Genomic DNA, 20922 nt, shown 5'->3' on the forward strand with positions numbered 1-20922 from the left:
ACTACCACAACCAGTTGGATAAAAGGCCAAAAACCTGCAGGAATTGCACAATGCAAACAGGTAGGAGGGATGAAGATAAATACATCTATAGCTGGAGATTCGCTAGCTTTTGAGTCCCACTTCCATGATGAAGTCATTTCTGATGAAGTAATTCAAGTTGGAGGCGATTGTACTCCTGCAGCTGAAACATACAACAGCAAAATCTTTGGCGGTATCAATAATGAATTTTATGGGGAAGCATTTTAAGCCCCTTGCATCGCAGGATTCAGCAAAGGTGGATCAAGCAGTTTCCTCTGTGATTGGTCCCCAAGAGCTGTTTAAGATTCAGGAAAAGGAAACTCTGGAACTGTTTGGAAGCTCACTTGTAATACATCCTCAACTTTACTCCTCTCCTTGTTTGTTCCAACCCACTGAGTTGAGCTTTGCTTGTTCTGGGGAGGGGGCGGAGGCCGGAGATTGGGGTGGGTAAGTAGGGAAGAATATAGAAATGGCCAGGTGAGGAGTGCGCTAACAGGTATTTCAGATATGACTAACCAGATATCCCAGGATGGGGTCCAAGCGTCTCCGGCTACTTCCGTAGTAAATGTCGATTAGTTATTGTCTTTTAAAACAAAACACTCTATATGGTTTGTTTGAAGCCTCCCTTGTTGCAAATGAGTCACTGAAAGTAGAGGCTGGACTGTTAAAGGATATACTCTGAGAATTAAGAGCAATTCCGTCGGTTCGCTGAAGATCCGCGCTACTGGGCCTGCGCGGGTGAACAGTGACTCCAGCGCGGCACCGCCTTTTTCCTCAGGCAGCCGGCAGGCCCTCCTCCGGACCCACCTGCCAGCAGCTATCTCCTCGATGCTACGACGCCCCCTGGGAGTAGTGTCTAACCCTCTACAGGGCCTGCGCCAACATGGGTCACTACCGCTTCACCCCGCCGCTTGTTCCGCCTCAAAGCAGCGGCGGCTCCCGGACACCTCTTTCACCGGCTCTTCCCTCTACCCTCCAGTAGGGAGCCTTCACAACCTCCTGGGACATCGCCCGCGTCACAACCGCAGTCCAGGCTGCCCTCACCACAGTGACCACGCTACCCACCAATAAGTCTCTGGAGAGGGAAGACGACTTCCCGGCAGCGCTTCACGGCACAGGTGAGAGGAGACAGGGGGGGTATGGGAGTAGGCTGGATTTGGGATAGATAAGGGTGTAAAGTTCCCTCCGCTCAGCTTAACCCCTTTCCAGTGGTCTCACAGATTCACCCCAGTGTCAGGGGTCAGTTCCTCTTGATTCGTGTGGACCCTATGTCCAGGTTCATCAGAGTGTAAATAAGTAGGGCCAGGTCTATGGTTAGAGGGGCGGTGACAGCAGTAAGGAAGCAACCCTTAAAGTAAGAAGTCAACCCTCTGAGTGTCCTAACCCCATAGCGCCATAGCCTGCACTCCAACTGGCTCTTAGGTGACAAAATGGCCGCCCAGGTTCTGGCCTTATATACCCTAGGTCCAGTTCACTGGAAGGGGCGAGAAGGTTCTAGATTCCTCTAACTAGTCTATGGGCCAGTCCCTGAGGTAAAAGTCTTTGACAGTTGGCAGCCACCATTTTGTAATTGGTTTCCTCTCTACCACCTCCATTTTAAAAGAACACCTGTGCCCCTCATGGTGTAAAAAAATAACTAGGCACCCAGAGCTCCAAGGACAACACCATAAATTTTAGTGGACACAAAAAAATAAAAGAAAGTTAGGAGGTGAGAAGGGAACAAAATAAATAAATAAATAGGAGGGACCACCCAAAGGGCTGACAGGTCTAACACACAACATTAAGAAGAAATGAAAGTCCACTGAATGACTGAGCAGCGAGCTCGAGAGGCCTCGATGAAGATCGCCAAGCGGCGTTGACTCAGAGCACTAGATAAGCACATCCAAACTAGATAGCAGAAGAAAACAATCTAACCATGAAGTCGATACCCATGCGCATAACCAACACTAGAGGGCGGGAGTATGCAAAGCATGTGTATCTATAGCTACACGTTACGAACATACATACACACACACACACACACACACACACACACACAAACACACACACATATATATATATATATATATATATATATATATATATATATATATATATTAGGTGGTTTTAGAGACCTTTCGGAGCAGCGACCGAAGGAAGCAGGTATCAGTGTGAGGTAAGGAGAGGAGGAGGAGCATACCAGTTAGCGGAAGCAGCTGTAGCGGACAAGCAGCTGCGAGAGCCGTTAGCAGGATTCGTGGGGGAGCAAGCCTAGCTATCGGTAAATAACTCCGCTCATCCCACCGGACCCCACGCGCCCCCCCTCCACATTCATCATTCTGCTTCCCACGCTGTAAGCCACCAAAATTGGCCGATTGCGTCCCTGTGGCCTCGGGTCCCTTAGTGCACTGTCCAAAAGCCTTTGAACATGCCACCAGCGTGGCCCCCTGCTAAGAAGTGATAGAGGCACCTGGCAAAATCAAAGCCCTGTAGCCAGTGGGCGGTGAGGATGCACACACGCGGAAGGACGCTGGTGAGACTCCCAGTGATTTGCAACTCCCGGCTCCTGATCCCTGTGCCCTCCCGAATTTCAGCAAGACACAACAACAACCTCAGGGCAGAGTACGAAGGAGCCGAGTGGAGAGAGTTATTGGTAGCGCACTTTGGGATCTAGGAGGACAGGTGCGGCAGAGGAAGGGTGCAGGCAATGTCCTAGGGTCGTGGTTGCCCCCCAGCAGGGTGGAAGCGGGCGGTGCTAGGCCGTTGCAGCTTGCTTCACCTGTGGGTCCCCACATGACGCACTCCCTCAGTCACCTTACCTACCATAAACGGACTGACAATCTCCTTGGCTGATAATCTTCTTGAGGGCCTACTGCTGCAGAAATATCCAAAAAGAATTGGATTAAGTGTGCATAGGATGCTTGAACTCAGCTCAAACCCCTTTAGCGTGGTGAGTGGGCAATAACGCCCCGTAGCCAGATCGACCTGCCTTGGCCAGAAATTACCGTCTATCTCTATGGCAGCCCTTGTGTGAGCTACAAACCGCCAATAGCTGTCGGACTCTGTCGCCCAGAGAAGGAGTTGGTGGTGCCGGTCCCCACAGAAGGAGCAGACAGGGAGTAGGCCATTATCAGCGCAGCAGGGAATGGAGGACTGGACCGGTATTAAACAGTGCTCAAAGGTGTATTCCAGGGATTTCCCCCGCTAAGACCTTGCAAACTGCCTAAATCATTTAAGGTCCAATGTTGTCCTAAGACTAGACTGGAGTTTGGAACCATTTGTTGCATACAACCTGATGTAAAGGAAAGAAACAGAAAGTAAGCAAGCAGGCTAGCGTGGAGGCGATAGAAAGGGTAGGGGGACTAACGAAATTGCTGAGATTTGGAGGTGACGTGATAGAAAGAGGAAAGACAGTCACCTGTGCGGCACATTTACCGGTCAACTACCACAACCAGTTGGATAAAAGGCCAAAAACCTGCAGGAATTGCACAATGCAAACAGGTAGGAGGGATGAAGATAAATACATCTATAGCTGGAGATTCGCTAGCTTTTGAGTCCCACTTCCATGATGAAGTCATTTCTGATGAAGTAATTCAAGTTGGAGGCGATTGTACTCCTGCAGCTGAAACATACAACAGCAAAATCTTTGGCGGTATCAATAATGAATTTTATGGGGAAGCATTTTAAGCCCCTTGCATCGCAGGATTCAGCAAAGGTGGATCAAGCAGTTTCCTCTGTGATTGGTCCCCAAGAGCTGTTTAAGATTCAGGAAAAGGAAACTCTGGAACTGTTTGGAAGCTCACTTGTAATACATCCTCAACTTTACTCCTCTCCTTGTTTGTTCCAACCCACTGAGTTGAGCTTTGCTTGTTCTGGGGAGGGGGCGGAGGCCGGAGATTGGGGTGGGTAAGTAGGGAAGAATATAGAAATGGCCAGGTGAGGAGTGCGCTAACAGGTATTTCAGATATGACTAACCAGATATCCCAGGATGGGGTCCAAGCGTCTCCGGCTACTTCCGTAGTAAATGTCGATTAGTTATTGTCTTTTAAAACAAAACACTCTATATGGTTTGTTTGAAGCCTCCCTTGTTGCAAATGAGTCACTGAAAGTAGAGGCTGGACTGTTAAAGGATATACTCTGAGAATTAAGAGCAATTAATTCTTCCATGCCCTCGCTGGTAAGGGTGGTTGTCTTCGAAGCAGGGAGAAATTAGATGCCTCTGGCTCAAAGAGGGGAAGAGGAAGTAACGGGTGGGGTATGGGCTGGCAGTTGGTTCTACAAACAGGGAGTGAAAGAAGAACATTGGGTCCAAAGTTAAGAAGCCCCCCACGAAAGCGGAGGTTAACTTAAGACCAGAAAAGGTTCACCCGACAAAGAAAAAATGAACCCCCAGTGGGATAGATTCAGGGAAGAAAGGGATGATTACAAGGTCTAAATGTAACATGACGGGGGTTGTCATAATCACAGGAGGGCTTACGGCCCAAGAGTAGAGATAATACCAAACAAACCACTAAATAATAATGACCCCCAAGCACTGAGTAAGAAGTCTTAAGCCTCCTGAGGGCCATGCACGGCCAGATTTTCTCAATTTGAGGTAGTTTTAACCCGTTATCGGGTACAGTCCCCTCAGATTGAACCCAGGGTAAAACATGTGTATTTGGAGGTGACCCAAAAAAGAAGGAAAGCAAATAAATGGAAGCCATTGAACAGGTCAAGCTTATTAAAGGCATTTTCGCCCTGTAAGGAATTGGAGGTAGCCACATCAAAGGATATAGAATACATGGCCTTCATTCAATTCAAAGTGGGTAGAGAAGTTATAGAAATTATTTTTAGCTCTCCAGTATTTGTGAACCTGGTATGAGAGGCTAATAATGGGCTTAATAGACTTGGTTTAAGAAATGTCCCAATATCTGAGATAGAGACTTTCTGTACAGATCAGCCCTCCTGATAAATCATGCCGGCTTAAATCATGAACAAATACATTTGCTAATTGGTGGGAAGGAAACCCTGCCTGCTCCCAAATGGTGGGGTATAATCGAGGTACTTTATTCTACCCTTCCCAAGAAATGGAGGGATTAAACAAATTCCACTTTGCAATAGACGTATCTAAGCATTGGTAGGGAGAGAGTTTTATCTTGGGGGGATGGGGGAGGGCAGTGGAGGGCCTGGTGGACTAGGTAATAGCCGTACCTGCCTGCTTGGGGGTCATATCCAGGAATGCTCATGGATTGTGGAACTTAATAAAAACAACAGCTCTTTCCAAATATGGGAGGAAGATGAGATAATTTGCTTCGAGGAGGCCTGGTTAGCGGGTGATCCAACTCGCCAATTATACAGTTTACTAAAGGAGGAAATAAAATAGGTCCCGGATGGATAAGAGGTGGCCTTATGACATTAATCTCAACTAAATGTAGTAAAGGTGCATGAATTATCTAGACTAGTATTGAGTGGCTTTTGGCTTGCTGCTTGGATCTGTATGATGACTGCCTGCAGCCAAATAGCCTTACAATTGCTACTGTCTTCATAAACCACGTAGCGGCGCAGAAGGAGGTGTGGGAGGTTGTTCAGAGTGACCTGGTGGGTCTGACATAATGTTCGCCTTTTAGGGGATTCAACTTCCATTTGGCCCCAGGGAAAGTAGACATGGGAGCCTCAGATATGATAGAATCCTACGGTATCCCAAAGGCAATCATACCAAAGTGAGCTCAATCTAAGTTAGAGGGGGAATGTACGCAATTTCTTTCTGAGTTAAGTTTTCTCTGTTTAAATGGACGTTTTCAGGGGGATTCACAGGCAGCCTAAACGTATCTGCATGGGAACCAACACTGTCCAATAGACTATATGTTTATACATGCATGGTTTTTTGACCTCTGTAAAGGCTTTGAGGTTTAAGAATCAGAGTCAGTGATCATTGGGTTTTGAAAACTGTTACTGCCATAGACGTATTAGTATGGGAGTGGGTGAAACTGATGGAAGTTGCCTTCACAAAACGTCTAACAACAAGGTACATGACCCAACTGACGTAGTCTCAAATCCTTAGCGAATTGGCTCTTGAGAGGAGTACAAGGATGAAAGTCTTGGAGTGGTAAGCTTAGACCGTGAACCAATGTAGTTAAGCGTTTGACCCCAATAGTACAGCTATGTAAAAAGGAAGCAAGAGAGAAAAAGTCTAGTTGGTCCCCAAAGCAGCTGTGGTTTGATAAGGAGTGCTAGCAGGTTAGGGAGGAGTTAAGGAAAGCAGGAAGGGCTTAGGATTACTCTTGAAAGCTATAATCCTAAAAAAGGGGGTATGAGTCATTGGTTAGGGCTAAGAAGCAGGCCTATTACCAATCAAATTGAGACTTCATGATTAGCCCCCTCCAGGGTAAGGGCATGAGGACATTTTGGAAGTTAGTCAAGAAGGGATGTGGAAATGAGACACCTCCGGTAAGATGCATAGTTCCAAGAACAGATTGGAGGAGGAGGCATCGGAGTACTTCTCCGTCCAATTTATGATCAAGTTAATAACCTCTTTAAATCGGACTTAAGCAGCCGGGCCAGATAATCTCCCCGCAATTGTGATTAAGACTAACCCTCTTTGGTGGGCAACTTTCCTTTCAAAGGTTTTTTTAGCCATAACTAAGTTGGATATATTCCCACTTAGTTGGAAGGGTGCAGTAATCCAACCGATCCATAAAAAAGGGAGGAAGGATATACCTGGTAACTATCTTTTGATAAGCTTACTAGATGTGGGTGCAAAACTGAATTCAAAGGTCATCCTTATCTCTTTAAAGAATTGGATTGTTTTTAATGAACTAATACGAATGGAACCAGGGGGTTTTAAATGCGGGCACTCAACAATAGATCATTGTTTTAGTTTGCGACCCCTGATCCAAAAGGCAATGGACTCTACAAGGAGTTTATTTTGTTGTTTCGTTGATTTTAGTTTGGCTTTTGATTGGATAGATCGCAGTTTGCTTTGGTCTAAACTACGACAACAGGGTATTCCCCTATGTTTATTGCCAATCTTGCAGGAACTTCATTCCCAAAACTGGGCCCAGATTGAGCTTGACATGGATGGGTACCTCTTATAAAGGATATCTCTAGGCACCAGGTTAAGACAGGGTTGCGTTTTGGCCCCACACTGTGTTCCTTGTTCCTTGCAGACCTTTCACTGTGCTGGCCGCTACACAGTCATTCTAGAAAATGAGGGGTGAACATATGCCTTGCATACTTTGTGCAGATGACCTTGCGACTCTTGACCTGACCCAAATTAGCCTACAGAGGACACTGAATAAATTCAATAGGTACTGTTAAGGTAACTAGGTTAAAGGTGAATATGGGTAAAAACAAAATAATTCATTTTGGGAGAAAAAAAGAACTTTGGGAAATAAGATAGTGGAGGTGATGTCTACATATAAATATTGAGGTATGAGTTTTACAAAAATGCTCAGCTGGGCCCTACATAAAGAACTGGTTGAGACACAGGCAGATGCAAATCTAGGGGTTCTAGTCTGCTTTAGGAATAATTCTGGTGGTCTCTTCTGGTCTTCCTTTTTAACAGCATATAGTGCAATGGTTCCCACCCAATGTCTTTATGGGGCCGAGTTATTGTCCTTAAGTATGGCGGGAAGCTGGGAGAGATGCGAGAGTAAGTGCCTGAAAAAATTGTTTGGTCTCCCCATATCTGCGATGGGCCCGGCAATAAGACTTGAAGGGGATTTCCAGACCTGGAATTTCTTGGCCCAAAAAAACCCTGAGATTCTGGGATAAACTCTGGTCCTCAGAGGCTCAGAAGAAAACAAGTTACTTACCTGTAACTGTAGATCTCCAATATTGGAAGATTTCATAGATTCACATGCCTGAATCATTCCCTGTCGTCGAGACGGGAGTCTCCGGTACATAAAAAAGCAATGCTTAGTAGTATAGCAATCTGAAAAGATGCCTAGGCCTATTTCCCTTTTGCAACCCATAATCTTCGTTATGTAAAAGAGACCAAACTTCTCCCTGAACCAATCAGAGCTCCTCACCCTCTAGAAAACTCCTGAGAGAACATTTTGCCCCTCAGATTTTCGCACACTTGTGCCATAAACACCTTTTGTGCTAAATACGAGGTGAGCTTCTTAGGGGGGGAGGGTGGGTTGCATGTGAATCTATGAAAGCTTCCAATACTGGAGAACTACAGTTACAGGTAAGTAACTTGTTTTCTTACTCCAGTATTGGAGCTTTCATAGAGTCACATGCCTGAATCAGAATAGCGAGCAGTAGCATAAAGCACATTTTTTTTCAGATCAAATGCAGATCTAGTATAGTTAGTTAAGACGTCATCTTCCTATACATATTGAACTTAGAATTCTGCGTATTAGTGTTGCAACCACGGTCACCAACCATAACAATAAATAAAATGTGCATCTGTAACCAATAAACAAGGACGGAGGGATGTAAAAGAGTGCTCACCGTTACTGGATAAGGTTTCTCAGCACCACTTCTCCCACTGCCACATCTCTCTCCGCGGCTGCATCCAAGCAGTAATGCCTGGTGAAGGAGCGCGTATTCTTCCAGGTCGCTGCTCTGCAGATATCCTGGATCGGCACACCGCAAACAAAGCCGTGGAGGTGGACACTGCTCTTGCCGAATGAGCACGAACTTGTGCATTCAGAGGCTTTCCAGCTACCTGATGACAAAATCCATCTGGCAATTCCACATTTTGACAAAGGGAAGCCCTTCGTGGGCGCGCTGAAGGCGACAAAAAGTTGTGAAGACTTGCGGAAGGGTCTAGCCTTTTGTAAATAGAATTTGAGGCAGTGCTGGACATCCAGCGAGTGGAGAATTCTTTCCGCCGCTGTTGTTGGCTGAGGAAAGAATCGTTTTAGAATTAGTGGCTCATTCAAATGAAAGTCTGTTGGTACATTTGGAATAAACTTCGGGTTAGTTCTGAGAATCATTCTGTCCTCCTTAAATTGTAAGAAAGGGTCTTGAATCGTGAGAGCCTGTAATTCCCCCACTCTCCTGGCTGACGTGAGCGTGATGAGAAGCGCCACTTTCCACAATAGGAATTTAAGGTCTGCCCTGTGTATTGGCTTGAAGGGCTGTTTCATTAATTGAGAAAGAACAATGTTCAAGTGCCAGAGAGATGGTGGAGGCTTTACTGGAGGAAAAACTCTGAACAATCCCCTCAGGAATTGTTTAATGATTCTTGCTGACCATAGAGACGGTCCTGAGGCAGTCCTTCTGTAGCGTGAAATTGCGGCTAAATGTAACTTTATAGATGCATGAGCCAAACCTGACTTTGCTAAAAGTAAAATGTATGGAATAATCTCATGCGCTGCCGAAGTCAGAGGATGAATGTTACATCTTTGGCACAAGAAAAGGAATCTTTTCCATTTCATCCTATAAGTTTTGTTCATACTATCTGCTCTGGCTCTCGATAGGATGTCTCTGCATTCCTCTGAGATCTTCAGACGTTGAAATTCACAGTGTTCAGGAGCCAGGCGGCTAAGTGTAATGATCTCGGGTCCGGATGGAGCACTTGTCCCCGAGACATCGTCAGAAGCGCGTTATTGGCTGGAGGCGAATCGGGTGGACCTCCGACAGTACCAGAAGCTCCGTGAACCAGTGTTGCCTGGGCCACCATGGGGCTATCAGGATTATCTTGCATGGCTCCTTTTTCATCTTCGTGAGAATGCGTGGCAGGAGGGGATTTGGAGGAAAGGCATAGGCAAAGACGCCTGACCATGCCATCAAAAACACATTCCCCCAAGATCTCCGTTGGGGAAGCCAGCTTGCTAAGAACCGGCATTTCCTGTTCTCTGCTGTTGCGTATTGAAAGACACTTTCTTTTTGTAAAGTCCTGGAATAGAGATATTATTTTCAGCTGCCTTTCTCTGGAGGGGAACGCTTTGTTTACCTCTGTGTCCAGTATTGCTCCTAAGAAGGTTATGTTTTGTGTCGGCTGAAGGAATGACTTTTCTTTGTTTAAAGTCAGACCTAACCTGGCAAACAACTCCACGCACACCGCAGTTAACGATCGGGCCGATGGTGCTTTGATCAACCAGTTGTCGAGGTAAGGAAATACTTGATGTTTCTGTTTCCTTAGAACAGCTGCCACTGGAGCCAGGCATTTTGTAAAAATTCTCGGGGCTGATTTCAGGCCGAACTGCAGTACCTTGAATTGGTAATGTTCTCCAGCTACCACAAACCGAAGGTACTGCCTGTGGGAAGGATGGATGGGGATGTGAAAGTAAGCATCCTGAAGGTCTAATGTGGTCATATGATCTCCTGGGTCTATTAGCAGAAGGATGTCTTGTAGGGAAACCATTCTGAAAGATTGCTTCTTGAGATAGGTGTTTAGGGATCTGAGGTCCAGAATAGGACACTTTTGGAGAACATTTTTCTTGACTAGAAAAAACCTGGAGTAAAATCCCCTTCCCCTCTGGGAGTTCGGTACCGGTTCTATTGATCCCTTTCGGAGCATTGTCCGAATCTCCCGACGCATCTGATGTAAGCTTGACCTTTTGATGTTTCAGCGGTGTACAAGGAGGCGTTTGTAGAAGTTCTAAGGTGTATCCGAATTGTATTATGTTGAGGACTCATTGGTCCGTAGTTATTCGTTGCCTATTTTGGAGATAATAAGCAATTTTTCCACCCAGGGGAACATGTGACGTCAGAGGGATAGGTGTAGTCAGATCCTGAAGGTTGTCATTGTCATCGGGTGTTGTCCTTCCCCCGACGACCTCCTCTACCTCTAGGAGTAGACTTTGTGTAGCCTCCTGATTGACGTTGCGAATACTGCTGACAGTAGGGCTGAGATGAGGTGGAGTAAAAAGAGAACCTGCCTTGCTGGTATCCTCCTCTATAAGACGATTGGCCTCTACCTTGAGAGCCTCGAAAAGGAACCTTCCGATATTGCAGTGTTCCTAATGATTTTGCAGTATCAGTATCTTTTTTGATACTTTGTAGTACCTCGACAATATGTTTACCGAATAAATCCTCTCCATTGAAGGAAGATCCAAGATTTTATTCTGGACTTCCGGCCTAAACGCTGTTGCTCTCAGCCATCCTTGCCGGCGTAGCACTGCTGCTCCTCCCAAAGATCTGAAGGCCGTGGTCGCGATGTTCATGGCGCAATCAATGACTTTAGCCAAAGTCCTTTCCCCTTCTTGGAGAATCTTCTTGGCCTCCTGTCTATCAGCTTCTGGAATGCGGTCTATATAAGGCGAGAGGTACACCACATCTGCCTATCGTACCTGCCCAGAATAGCCAGGGCATTCGCCGCTCTAACTAGAAGGGCAGACATGGAGGAAAACCTCTTTCCCGCATTGTCCAACCGCCTGCCCTCTCTGTCAGGAGGTGTCCTAATAGGAGCTGATGGATTCCTTGATTTCTGCTGAGCCACCGGGGTTATAACCGAGTCCGGCTTGGGGTGGCCTAGAAGATAAGCTGGAGCATCCGAAGGCGCTTTATACTTTTTGTCTAGTCTGGCGAGTAATGGAGTGACCGTTGCCAGTGTCTCCATGACCTTTAGGCCTTCTTCCCATAGATGACTGACAATTGGGAGAGACCGAACTGCCTTGCGATATGGCTGCTTGAAGTCGTAGAAGAAACATTCTGTCTTGTCAGATGACATGGTGAGAGCAAATCTGTTTGTAGCTCTCTCCATTAAATTATGAAACCCACCTATATCCTTCGTGGTGAATCGACAGGCTTCGATGAAGGAGATGAAGGAGACGGAATGAGATAATCATCCCACTCCATGCTAGGGTCCGTTATCTCTCCCTATTCCTGATCATCATCCGTGGTCACTGGTTCTTGCTGAGACCTTGGTAGTGGTGATCTAGGCAAGGGCTCTGTTAAAATCTCTCGCCTTCGCACTGGAGTACTTGGAAAAGAACGTGGTTGAGGCGTAGCCACTGGTATGTCCTGTGAGGTATGAGGTACAGGATGCCTCTTTTTTATAATCCTCCAGCATAAACTGCAGATCCTTTAGCAATGACGACGGAACGCTCACCATCTCCTCCTGATACTCCTGGCGATAGTGTTGCTGGGGACGATCCAAATACCCTTCATATTCATCCTCTGAGTCACCCTCTTGGCACTTCACGTGTTGCTGCGACGTGCTACTGGCATAGCCAAAAGGGCTGCCATCATCCTCCTCTTCCTCTGACTCTTCCTCCTCCAACAGGTGAGATAGTACCAGAGGTGTCACTTTACTTGGAGAGGTAAGTTCCAGGGTAATTGTCCTCTTCCTGGCAAATACCCGTTTTTCTGGGAGTTTTTCTCGCCGTCGAAACCGACGACTAAATTATTGTCGTCAAAGCTGCCGTCGACGTTGCTGTTACTGTCAGCGTCGACGATCCCGTTGTTGTCGGCGTCGACGAAGGGATCATCTCCGTTGTCATCGTCGATGCCATCGTAGTCACAGATCTAGGCCTCGACACTGTCGACGGTACCACCGCCGTCAGCGATAAAGGCTTAGAAGTAAGTTTTACCCCAGTTTTCGTCGTCGACGATGCCATTTTCTTCGTCGACGCGCCCTTCGACGATGTAGATCTCTCCAATTTTTCCTCAGGAGGTGTAGAGGCTGGCTTCTTGAATGAATGTTTGATCTTAGGGGGTGATTTTGAGGGCTCTGAGCTTGTCCTTTTGGTATGTTTTACCCCTGAAGCATGACCCTTGCTCTCCTTTTCCTTAGTTGGAGGAGATTTAGAGGGACTGCGCCCAGAAGACCCTAGGGTGGTCTTTTTAAGGGACTTCTCAGGTCGTTCCCCTGAGGTATGAGCCTGAGGAGATCTGCTTCTTATTTGAGATCTCCTAGAAGTTGAAGACGCCTCATCACTGTCACTAGACATGACTCCTTTTCTGGCCTTCAGCTTTTGAAGCCATAGTAAAAGCCTTCCTTCACGATCCCTCAAAGTTTATTTGAAAAGGTACGACATACCTTGCACTCCTTTGCCTGATGGTCTGAATAAAGGCAGTAGATGCAATCCTTATGAGGGTCGTCTGTATAGAGCCTTTTCTTAGAATAGGTCGCACAGGCTCTGAATAAACCCTTTTTCTCCTTGTCAGCCATTCTCAGGAAATGGAAAATTAGTAGGCAGTAATCCAAATTAGTAAATGAAAAGAAGAAACTCTCAAATCCAAACCAAATGGAGTAGAAACTGTAGAATTTGAGCAGAGCTCAAAGGAGACTCCCTAGCACAACGTGCATTAGAAAATCTGAGGGACAAAAGGTTCTCTCAGGAGGGTTCTAGAGGGTGAGGAGTTCTGATTGGTTCAGGGAGAAGTTTGGTCCTTTTACATAACGAATGTTATGGTTGCAAAAGGGAAATAGGCCTAGGCCTCTTTTCAGTTTGCTATACAACTAAGCATTCCTTTTTTTATGTACCGGAGACTCCCGTCTCGACGACGGGGAATGATTCAGGTATGTGAATCTATGAAAGCTCCAATACTGGAGTAAGATAGCAGTTCTCTGTGCTACCGAAATAGGTAGAAGTGAGCTAAAGTGGGCAGTGCAGGTCAGGAAGAGATTAGGCATCATTGCTGGGGCCTTAAAAATGAAAACAATTAAGGTGACCCAGGCTTCACTCCTCTCGAAGGCCAAGGTACATTTGGCCAGTCTATATTGGCTGACATGAAGTATGTGGGGAAGAAATACTCTGCAAGTTATAATTAAGATTCATGGGAAAATAGAAGAGTGTTTCCCTATATAGCTGCTTTCCCTGATGCCAATTTACACGTTCACTTCTCTTAAAATGTCGGGTGGCTTTGAATGTTCGGTTTTGGAGGAATTTAAAACTTTTTTGGATATGGATGAATAATTGCACATGTAGAATGAAATTTCAGAATTTTAATGTGCATTTTTTAATTGATTTTCGTCACGTTTATAGGCCTTGTCGTTCCATTTTTAAATGCTTTTTAAGTATGGTATAGAACATCGCAATAATACACTTTTGTTGAATAGGACATTTTTAGATGTTGCTTTTGCCTTGGCATGATTTTTAAAAATATGTATTGTCCACAAATGTAGGAACCCTGAGAGAAGAAGTGTTTTATTGATGTCTACTTAAATATTGTGGCCCAGGCCTTGGGTAGGACAAAAGACTGAATCTGTATTAGAAAAAGTTACTTTTAATGTTAATGTAAATCTAAATCGTTTTGTATTTATGTTTTAAAGACTTGAGTCTAAACATTAGTAAATCTGAACTGAACATACATAAGCATACACACACACATATATACACACAGAAAGCCTGTCATGCCAAATACTCAACAATCTCAGTTTGGGAAAAGAGGCTTATTTGAGCAGAAAGTAGTTGGTCTATGGAGAGCAGGACCTAGTCCCAGGTTTCCCAATTCTTAACTTTCCTGACTTAAAATTCTCTCTTTACCCCTTCCCTTCCCCTCTCAATTAGGTAAAGGCCTTCCTATCATCTAGAGGTAGAGAGTGTGGGATGTATAAGTACCATATGCTTAAATGTTCATAGTCATTCTGGAAACTTGAAATGGCTATCACATGTAACTCTATGCAAAATGCTGTAAAGCCCATGAGTAAACTTAAGATTAACATTACCTGTATGCGAGGCTCTATTTTCTCCACGACAATACAAATCTGAATTTCTGTCATCCTAAGACTCAGTGCTCACCTGTAAACTGCACGACCTGCCTCCACTTCCATCCAATCCAGAGCAAAGTCAATCTGCCTCACGAACGAAGACATTCTCTTAACCACTGTGTGAGCCACGCCGAGGACAACACTTGGTTTTTCCCTCATAATCCTGCAGTAATAAAACAAGATGTGAAACAGACAAATCAACTTAATTTAGTTTCATTTAAAAAAAGATCAAGCAAAACACCTGACTGAATTCTGTACATTCTGTGTATCCAGGAAAACAAGTTGCTTACCTGCAATGCTTGTTACCCATTTTGGAAGTTTTAGTCACAATTACAATTAATTTGCCCAGTATACATTTGGCAAAAATATTCAGGCTATCAGTCTAAATCCTGCAACTGCAACATGGCTTCAACTACTATAATTCGTTTTGAGGTCAGCAGCATCTAAGGGGGCAGGTATTTAAAGTTAGCCAAAAATTAGTTAAACTTGGAGCATATTCCATAGTCGAGTCCCCTGCAAATTCGCCATCTGAATTGTTTACAAGATGAACACATTTCAAAACCAGTGAAGACCAGGTAAGACAACTGGTTTAAAAACTGCTGCAAAACAGCATGGCCAAACTGAGCCCCAGTAATGGCAATTTTGGGAAAAGGTTATTTTTTTAATATTAAAGTAAATTCCAAATACCATATAAATTACACCTTTGCAGTTCTTATTGAGGAGTTACAATGGACTGCATGCATCACTTTACCTGGAACTGTGATATCCAAATTATTTTTCAACAGCCATATTTGCCTCAAGTGAATTACTTCTTTATCTATAATACTTTGTTTTTTTGCATTAGCTAATTTACAAATCTGTTAAATAATATCACCCTAGTATTAAACCAACAGCCTCCACTTGCATCTAGGAGAATGATACTTTCTTGAACATGAATGAATGGCTGTGGTTGATGAGTTACCATTATCAGGGAAAGGTAAGAAGTCCCTCTCCTACCAGGGACGTTTTCTCAATGAGAGGTGAAAATAAAGGAGTTGCAGTCCCAGAAGGGAGAGCTATTTTGAGGCATCAGAGGCATAGACAGATTGGGCAATAGGCTTGGGTTACCGTCCAAGGTTGGGCCTCCTGGAAGAAGTACAGTAAACCTGTTCTTTCTCTTTTACATAAGATCTCACCTTCAATGCTTTTACATGCCTGCAAGGGTGAATATGTTCTTGGGTGCCAATAATACCAACAATGAAGGACGTGCCAAATATCACTCCTACTATTCAGTTTTCCAAGAAGTCAGCTGTTGCAGGATATAACTTACTTTCAAATGGTAGGACCATGACATTATTATCTCAGTGTGAATGGATAATGTGTGGGTGTGCCTCTGTATTTACACTGAGTCTGGACTGTGGTTTCAACCAAATCTTCGGTAATCTGAAGCTGCTTGAAGGCCGTCTAATGCTTCTGAATGACAAATAAGACATTCTACTTCTGCCAGCAGAGGAATAAACTAGGGCCATTTTCCAATATTCTCCCAATTTGTTAAGTCATAACATGACTTACTGAAGAGTTCAGGTGCCCTAAGGACAAGGTTTCTGCTCCTGCATGTGAATACTTCCTTATCAAACAGTAAGGAAGGTGACTGCTTTAGACTATTTCCTATGCCTTAAGGGGCTGTTACGGAGGCAGACTGCGCATAGAGATCTCAATAACCACAAAAGGATTGCACAGTCACATTCTGTAAGGTTTATTGATTTGACAGGTATAGACTGTTAAATGCAATCAAGAGCATCAAGGCTAAACCCAGGAAATACCCTCCATTAAGAATTGGGCCCTGTTCTCCATGTTTGTTCAGTAGTGGGCTGAGGCAGGTTAATCTCAATGGAGTAGTATAATAACGTTAGCAATAACCCACCTTTTTCAAGGTACTAGCAAGTACTTGTATAAGAAGGGTTTTCCCAATAAATGAGTATTGAAGGGCCTGCCATAGGAAGGCCACAACCACAGATGTAAACAGATAATGCTAAACAGGTATTACACATGCTCCAGAATCTCTCTGATCCCGATGCAAAAGCCCATATCCTGTCACATATTTCATAGGTTCTTGGTAATTATCCTACTTTTGACATTCACAAAGTAATGATCCTACTTTGAAATTGACAAAGTCACGTTCTCTGTAAAAATAGCTGGATTTATGGATCGAACTTAAGGACCTAGCTGGATTGAAATCCCCCCAGCAGAACATGCAGGTAATGTGAGAACCAGCCATAAAGACCATGCTGTGTACTATTCATTTTTCTGATGAATGCTCATCTTTCAGCAAATTTATGATCATATCTTGAAGTACTCTGACAATACAAAAGGAATCCAGAGGTTGATTTAGTTATTCACCTCTTTTGCATATTGTGCCAGCCAGATGTGGTAGACGGTGTCCACAGGATTGATAATCTGGGTCCATAATGGTGACATCAGTTCTAGCAATTCACCATGCAGAGGCCGGGACAAATGAAGAACAAATCTATGTATTTGGTAAACAAAAAAGGCATTGCCAAAGACTTAACACACTCTAAAAAGAGAGGACGTAAGTGGGACTAAGAGGTATCTGTAGGGAGGTCAGAATACATTTCCTAAAGTATTACTGAAATTAAGTAACGTCTTCTAATCAATGCCTCTATTTCCAGATGTTCACAGCAACCTCAATAGAAGGGACAGTGATTAAGGTAGATAAGCGTGCTAATTAATGACAAAAACCAATGCAATGTATGAAAAAACCCTAGGCAGTCTATGATTCACTACACATATATGTGTACGTAGATATGAAAGCCAAGACACACACACATAAAAAGAAAAGACTTTTTTATTATCAAATATAGAATTAAAAAACTTCGGACAAAATGAATATGGGCAGGCAAACAAGCGCGAATAAGCCTACACACACTGACTTTGCCATATGCATCAGGCTGATTTGCGGTCCCTAATTTGTTTTTGTATTATTTATGTGCGCAAGGCCAATACGCCCATTATTGGTATCATCCAATCAAATATATACTGCACATAGCAGTAGAAGATGAAGAAGCCAACCCTATTAACCTTGCTGCCATTCTGACACACAATAGACCACACTTAGCCAGGCAGCAGATTAACACAATTCACACTACATCACACGCGTGGCTAAAACTTGGCCAAATGGCAAAGAAACTTCCCCTTTATGGCCCAAATATGCGTTTGGCAACGCATAACACCCTTCCTGTCGGCCACTCAAGACAGAGGTAGCAGGGCCATGCAATCAGAAATTCGGGAGGGTACGGTAGAAGCTTGTGAAAAATGTAACTCATTGTTGGATACTCAGCTTGCTGACTGAAGAGGACTGGCAGGCGTGCTGTGCATTAACAGATTTACTCACTCCCAACAGGAATTTACGCCTTATCCATTACAAATACCTACATCAAGTCTATCACACCCCGATTTTTTTTTTACAAATATGGTTTACGAGATACCGCAATTTGTAAACGATGCAAACAGGAACAGGCTGACTTTGTTCACCTGGTCTGGGGATGTGCACAGGTACAAACATATTGGGCACAGGTGATAGATCTTCTGGGTAAGATTTTGAACTATCAACTAATATGCACACTGCAGTTGCGCCTGTTGAGTTATGTATTACTATTGAAATGTGCAAAGAAAAAATTTGCGGTCATAGCACTGCTCCTTGCGAAACGCAAAGTGGCGATCCATTGGGACAGCAAAAAATCGCCTACTCTAAGGCAATGAATAATGGACTTTGTATACAATGGATAATGGACTTTGTATATTGTAGGAACTACCCACCTCATCAAAACCATCTAAGTTTTGGGAACCTTTCACTATCTATCTCAATAGCCACCCTGATTTGTTAACAACTGATGTATAAACTGTACTCATGGTTTCCCCACACAACATGGTTATATGATCTTGGACAATACGATGGGAAATGTAACGTGCTGCACACTGTACCACTTAATGTGCAATGATTGACATGCTGGTAATGTTTGTTATTCATGTATTGCAATATTTCATGAAAACTCAATAACATTTTTTTTTTAAAAAGAGAACTATGATTCATCTATACCAATGTGCTATCCTATGAGTAATCTAAAATATTATGCCCATCTATCAATTCATAGTCTAGTCATTAATAGACAACCAATGTCATAGTGATGATTTCACCTATGTACAAAACAATTTGTATACTTCTTTATATCTCGAAATATTAGTAACAAGGTCTTGGGTCAACTGCTTAAACTATTCTTTCTTCAGTGATGTTTAGATGTACAAATGATAGGCTTCATAAATGGTAACAAAGCTCGATCTGTGTGATATCCAAGGAATTCCCAAGTAGATGCTACAACTTTGATGGATACTTGATGTTGATAGTCAGTATTCCAGCAAAAGATTTGATTATGAGTTCCGCTCGATGACGGCAGACTGATAATGCGGAAGATAATGACACTGCAAGCAGGCGTTCTTCATCACATCTGTCAGGGGGTTCTGATTTTTATCACTGATCAAAACCAATGCAGACATGTTCTACTAAACCGAGCCTTTGTACTCACATAAGAATCAAAACAGTAATGACTGGTGATCGAATAAAGTTAATAACCAAGTTGTAGCTTGACAGAACTCAGTAACAGACTCTCTTCTCAAAAGAGCTAGAAGAGAGCAGCTGATCTGCCTCTCGCATAATGGACTCCGATTGAAGGTTGCTTTTCTGGCAGTGAACAAAGCATTTAAATGCAAAAGAGGAACAATGCAAATTGGTTCATCACAGCATTTTCCTTTGCATGTAAAACACAAGTCTGCATCGTTCGTCATCTCTGTTTTTGCTTCTCTCAATATAGATACACAGAACTAAGTGAACTCAAGTTTACAAAAATCATCTTCATAGTGAATGAGAAGGCGGAAAAGGTATCTTGACTGTAATACAGATTCTAGAGACCATGCTCGGTAGAAAGAGTTTGTCAGGAAAGAAGCCTGGAAAAAAAAAGGTTTTACAGAAAGAACTCTCCACCCACCCGGCTCAACTAGATCATGTAATCACCAATAAGGAATGCGGTCTTCAAAGTTAATAGTCAAATAGAACATAGATTAATTGGTACACATGGAGGACCATTTTGAGGTGCTACATAAGCACAACAAAGAGTGCTGTGGCATTTGAATTATGAAGCCCTTTAAAAAACCTGGTCACAATCTGCCAGAAAAAAAATGGAACCCGGTTCTTGGCTCCGAAGAAAATTGAAAACAGCCTTTGAGTAGACTTAAATTTTTTTTTAGTGTGGTCTACCTTCAGCTAAGAAAAAGACAATTTGTAGCAAGTGTGAAACAGCTGCAGATATTAGATTAACTTCCAAATGAGCAGAGCCCAGCTCTCTATACACTTCTTCAATCCTCCATAACATGTTAATTTAGCAGAGGGATGTAAAGCTTGCACTCCTTTGGTCATCCCACTAACAAGAGAGTATGCACTAAAAGGGAAACGTCATTTACAACGCGGTCGTTACATCGCGATGCCATTACATACCGGTTTTTAGAATGCAAGTCGTTACAACGACTTGCGCTGGATGGCGCTCTAGGACAAGGAATAGTATAATTTACTATCCAACACCTTCCCTACTGTATGTAGACTGGAGTTGGAATAGTAAATTATACTACTCCTAAGTCCAGCGCCCTCCAACGCAGGTCGTTGTAACGACTTGCGTTGTAAAAACCGCGATGTAATGGCATGCAATGTATTAGCATGCGTTGTAATGTCATGCAACCCACTAAAATGTTCCTCTCCATCGCTGCATATTTAGATGTAGATATAGTCTTCCCAATGATAACAATACATCCACTATGAATGGACATGGACATTAAGGACGTAGGCTGATGTGGAAAAAATAGGTGCTGAACTGATTCAGCTGAGAATTGAACCTCTTTTGCGATTGGATAATTCCATATCTGGCCTAATGGAATCAGAAAAATGCAAGAAAATCAAGATCAAGTACCCTTTTTTATGAATATCGCTTTTGGATGAAATTCTGGTGGGAATTGTTCCTAAGAATTGCTGATGTTGCTAATAATCTTGTGGTACAAGCTCTAAACTTTCAAAATAGTCTTCCAACAGACTTATGACAGAACACAATGTATAACATGATCCAATGGAAGACACTCCACATCTTAAATGCTTCTTCAATACAGATAAACACCTGGTCTGACTTTCTGATGTCTGATTCAGTAACAGAGTTCTCTTTGCTCCTAAAATATGCAAAGATCTCTTAAATAAAAGTGGCAAATGTATTGCTTAGCTGAGACAAAGATCCTGGGCCACA

The 20922-nt window shown here is 43.6% G+C and overlaps 1 protein-coding gene across 4 annotated transcripts in view; it reads right to left on the reverse strand.

Annotated features, from left to right (window-relative positions):
* Window positions 1-20922, reverse strand: part of PNPLA7 (patatin like domain 7, lysophospholipase) — a 1524034-nt gene that overhangs the window by 1001120 nt on the left and 501992 nt on the right. For all 4 annotated transcript variants that reach the window (XM_078642105.1, XM_078642108.1, XM_078642106.1 and 1 more), the window contains one exon: window positions 14619-14750. In XM_078642105.1, coding sequence (XP_078498231.1) covers window positions 14619-14750 — 132 coding nt within the window. The remainder of the gene's footprint in view (window positions 1-14618; window positions 14751-20922) is intronic.

This window comes from Lissotriton helveticus, chromosome 5_1, assembly GCF_964261635.1.
Source record: "Lissotriton helveticus chromosome 5_1, aLisHel1.1, whole genome shotgun sequence".
In the NCBI taxonomy this organism is placed as follows: Eukaryota; Metazoa; Chordata; class Amphibia; order Caudata; family Salamandridae; genus Lissotriton; species Lissotriton helveticus.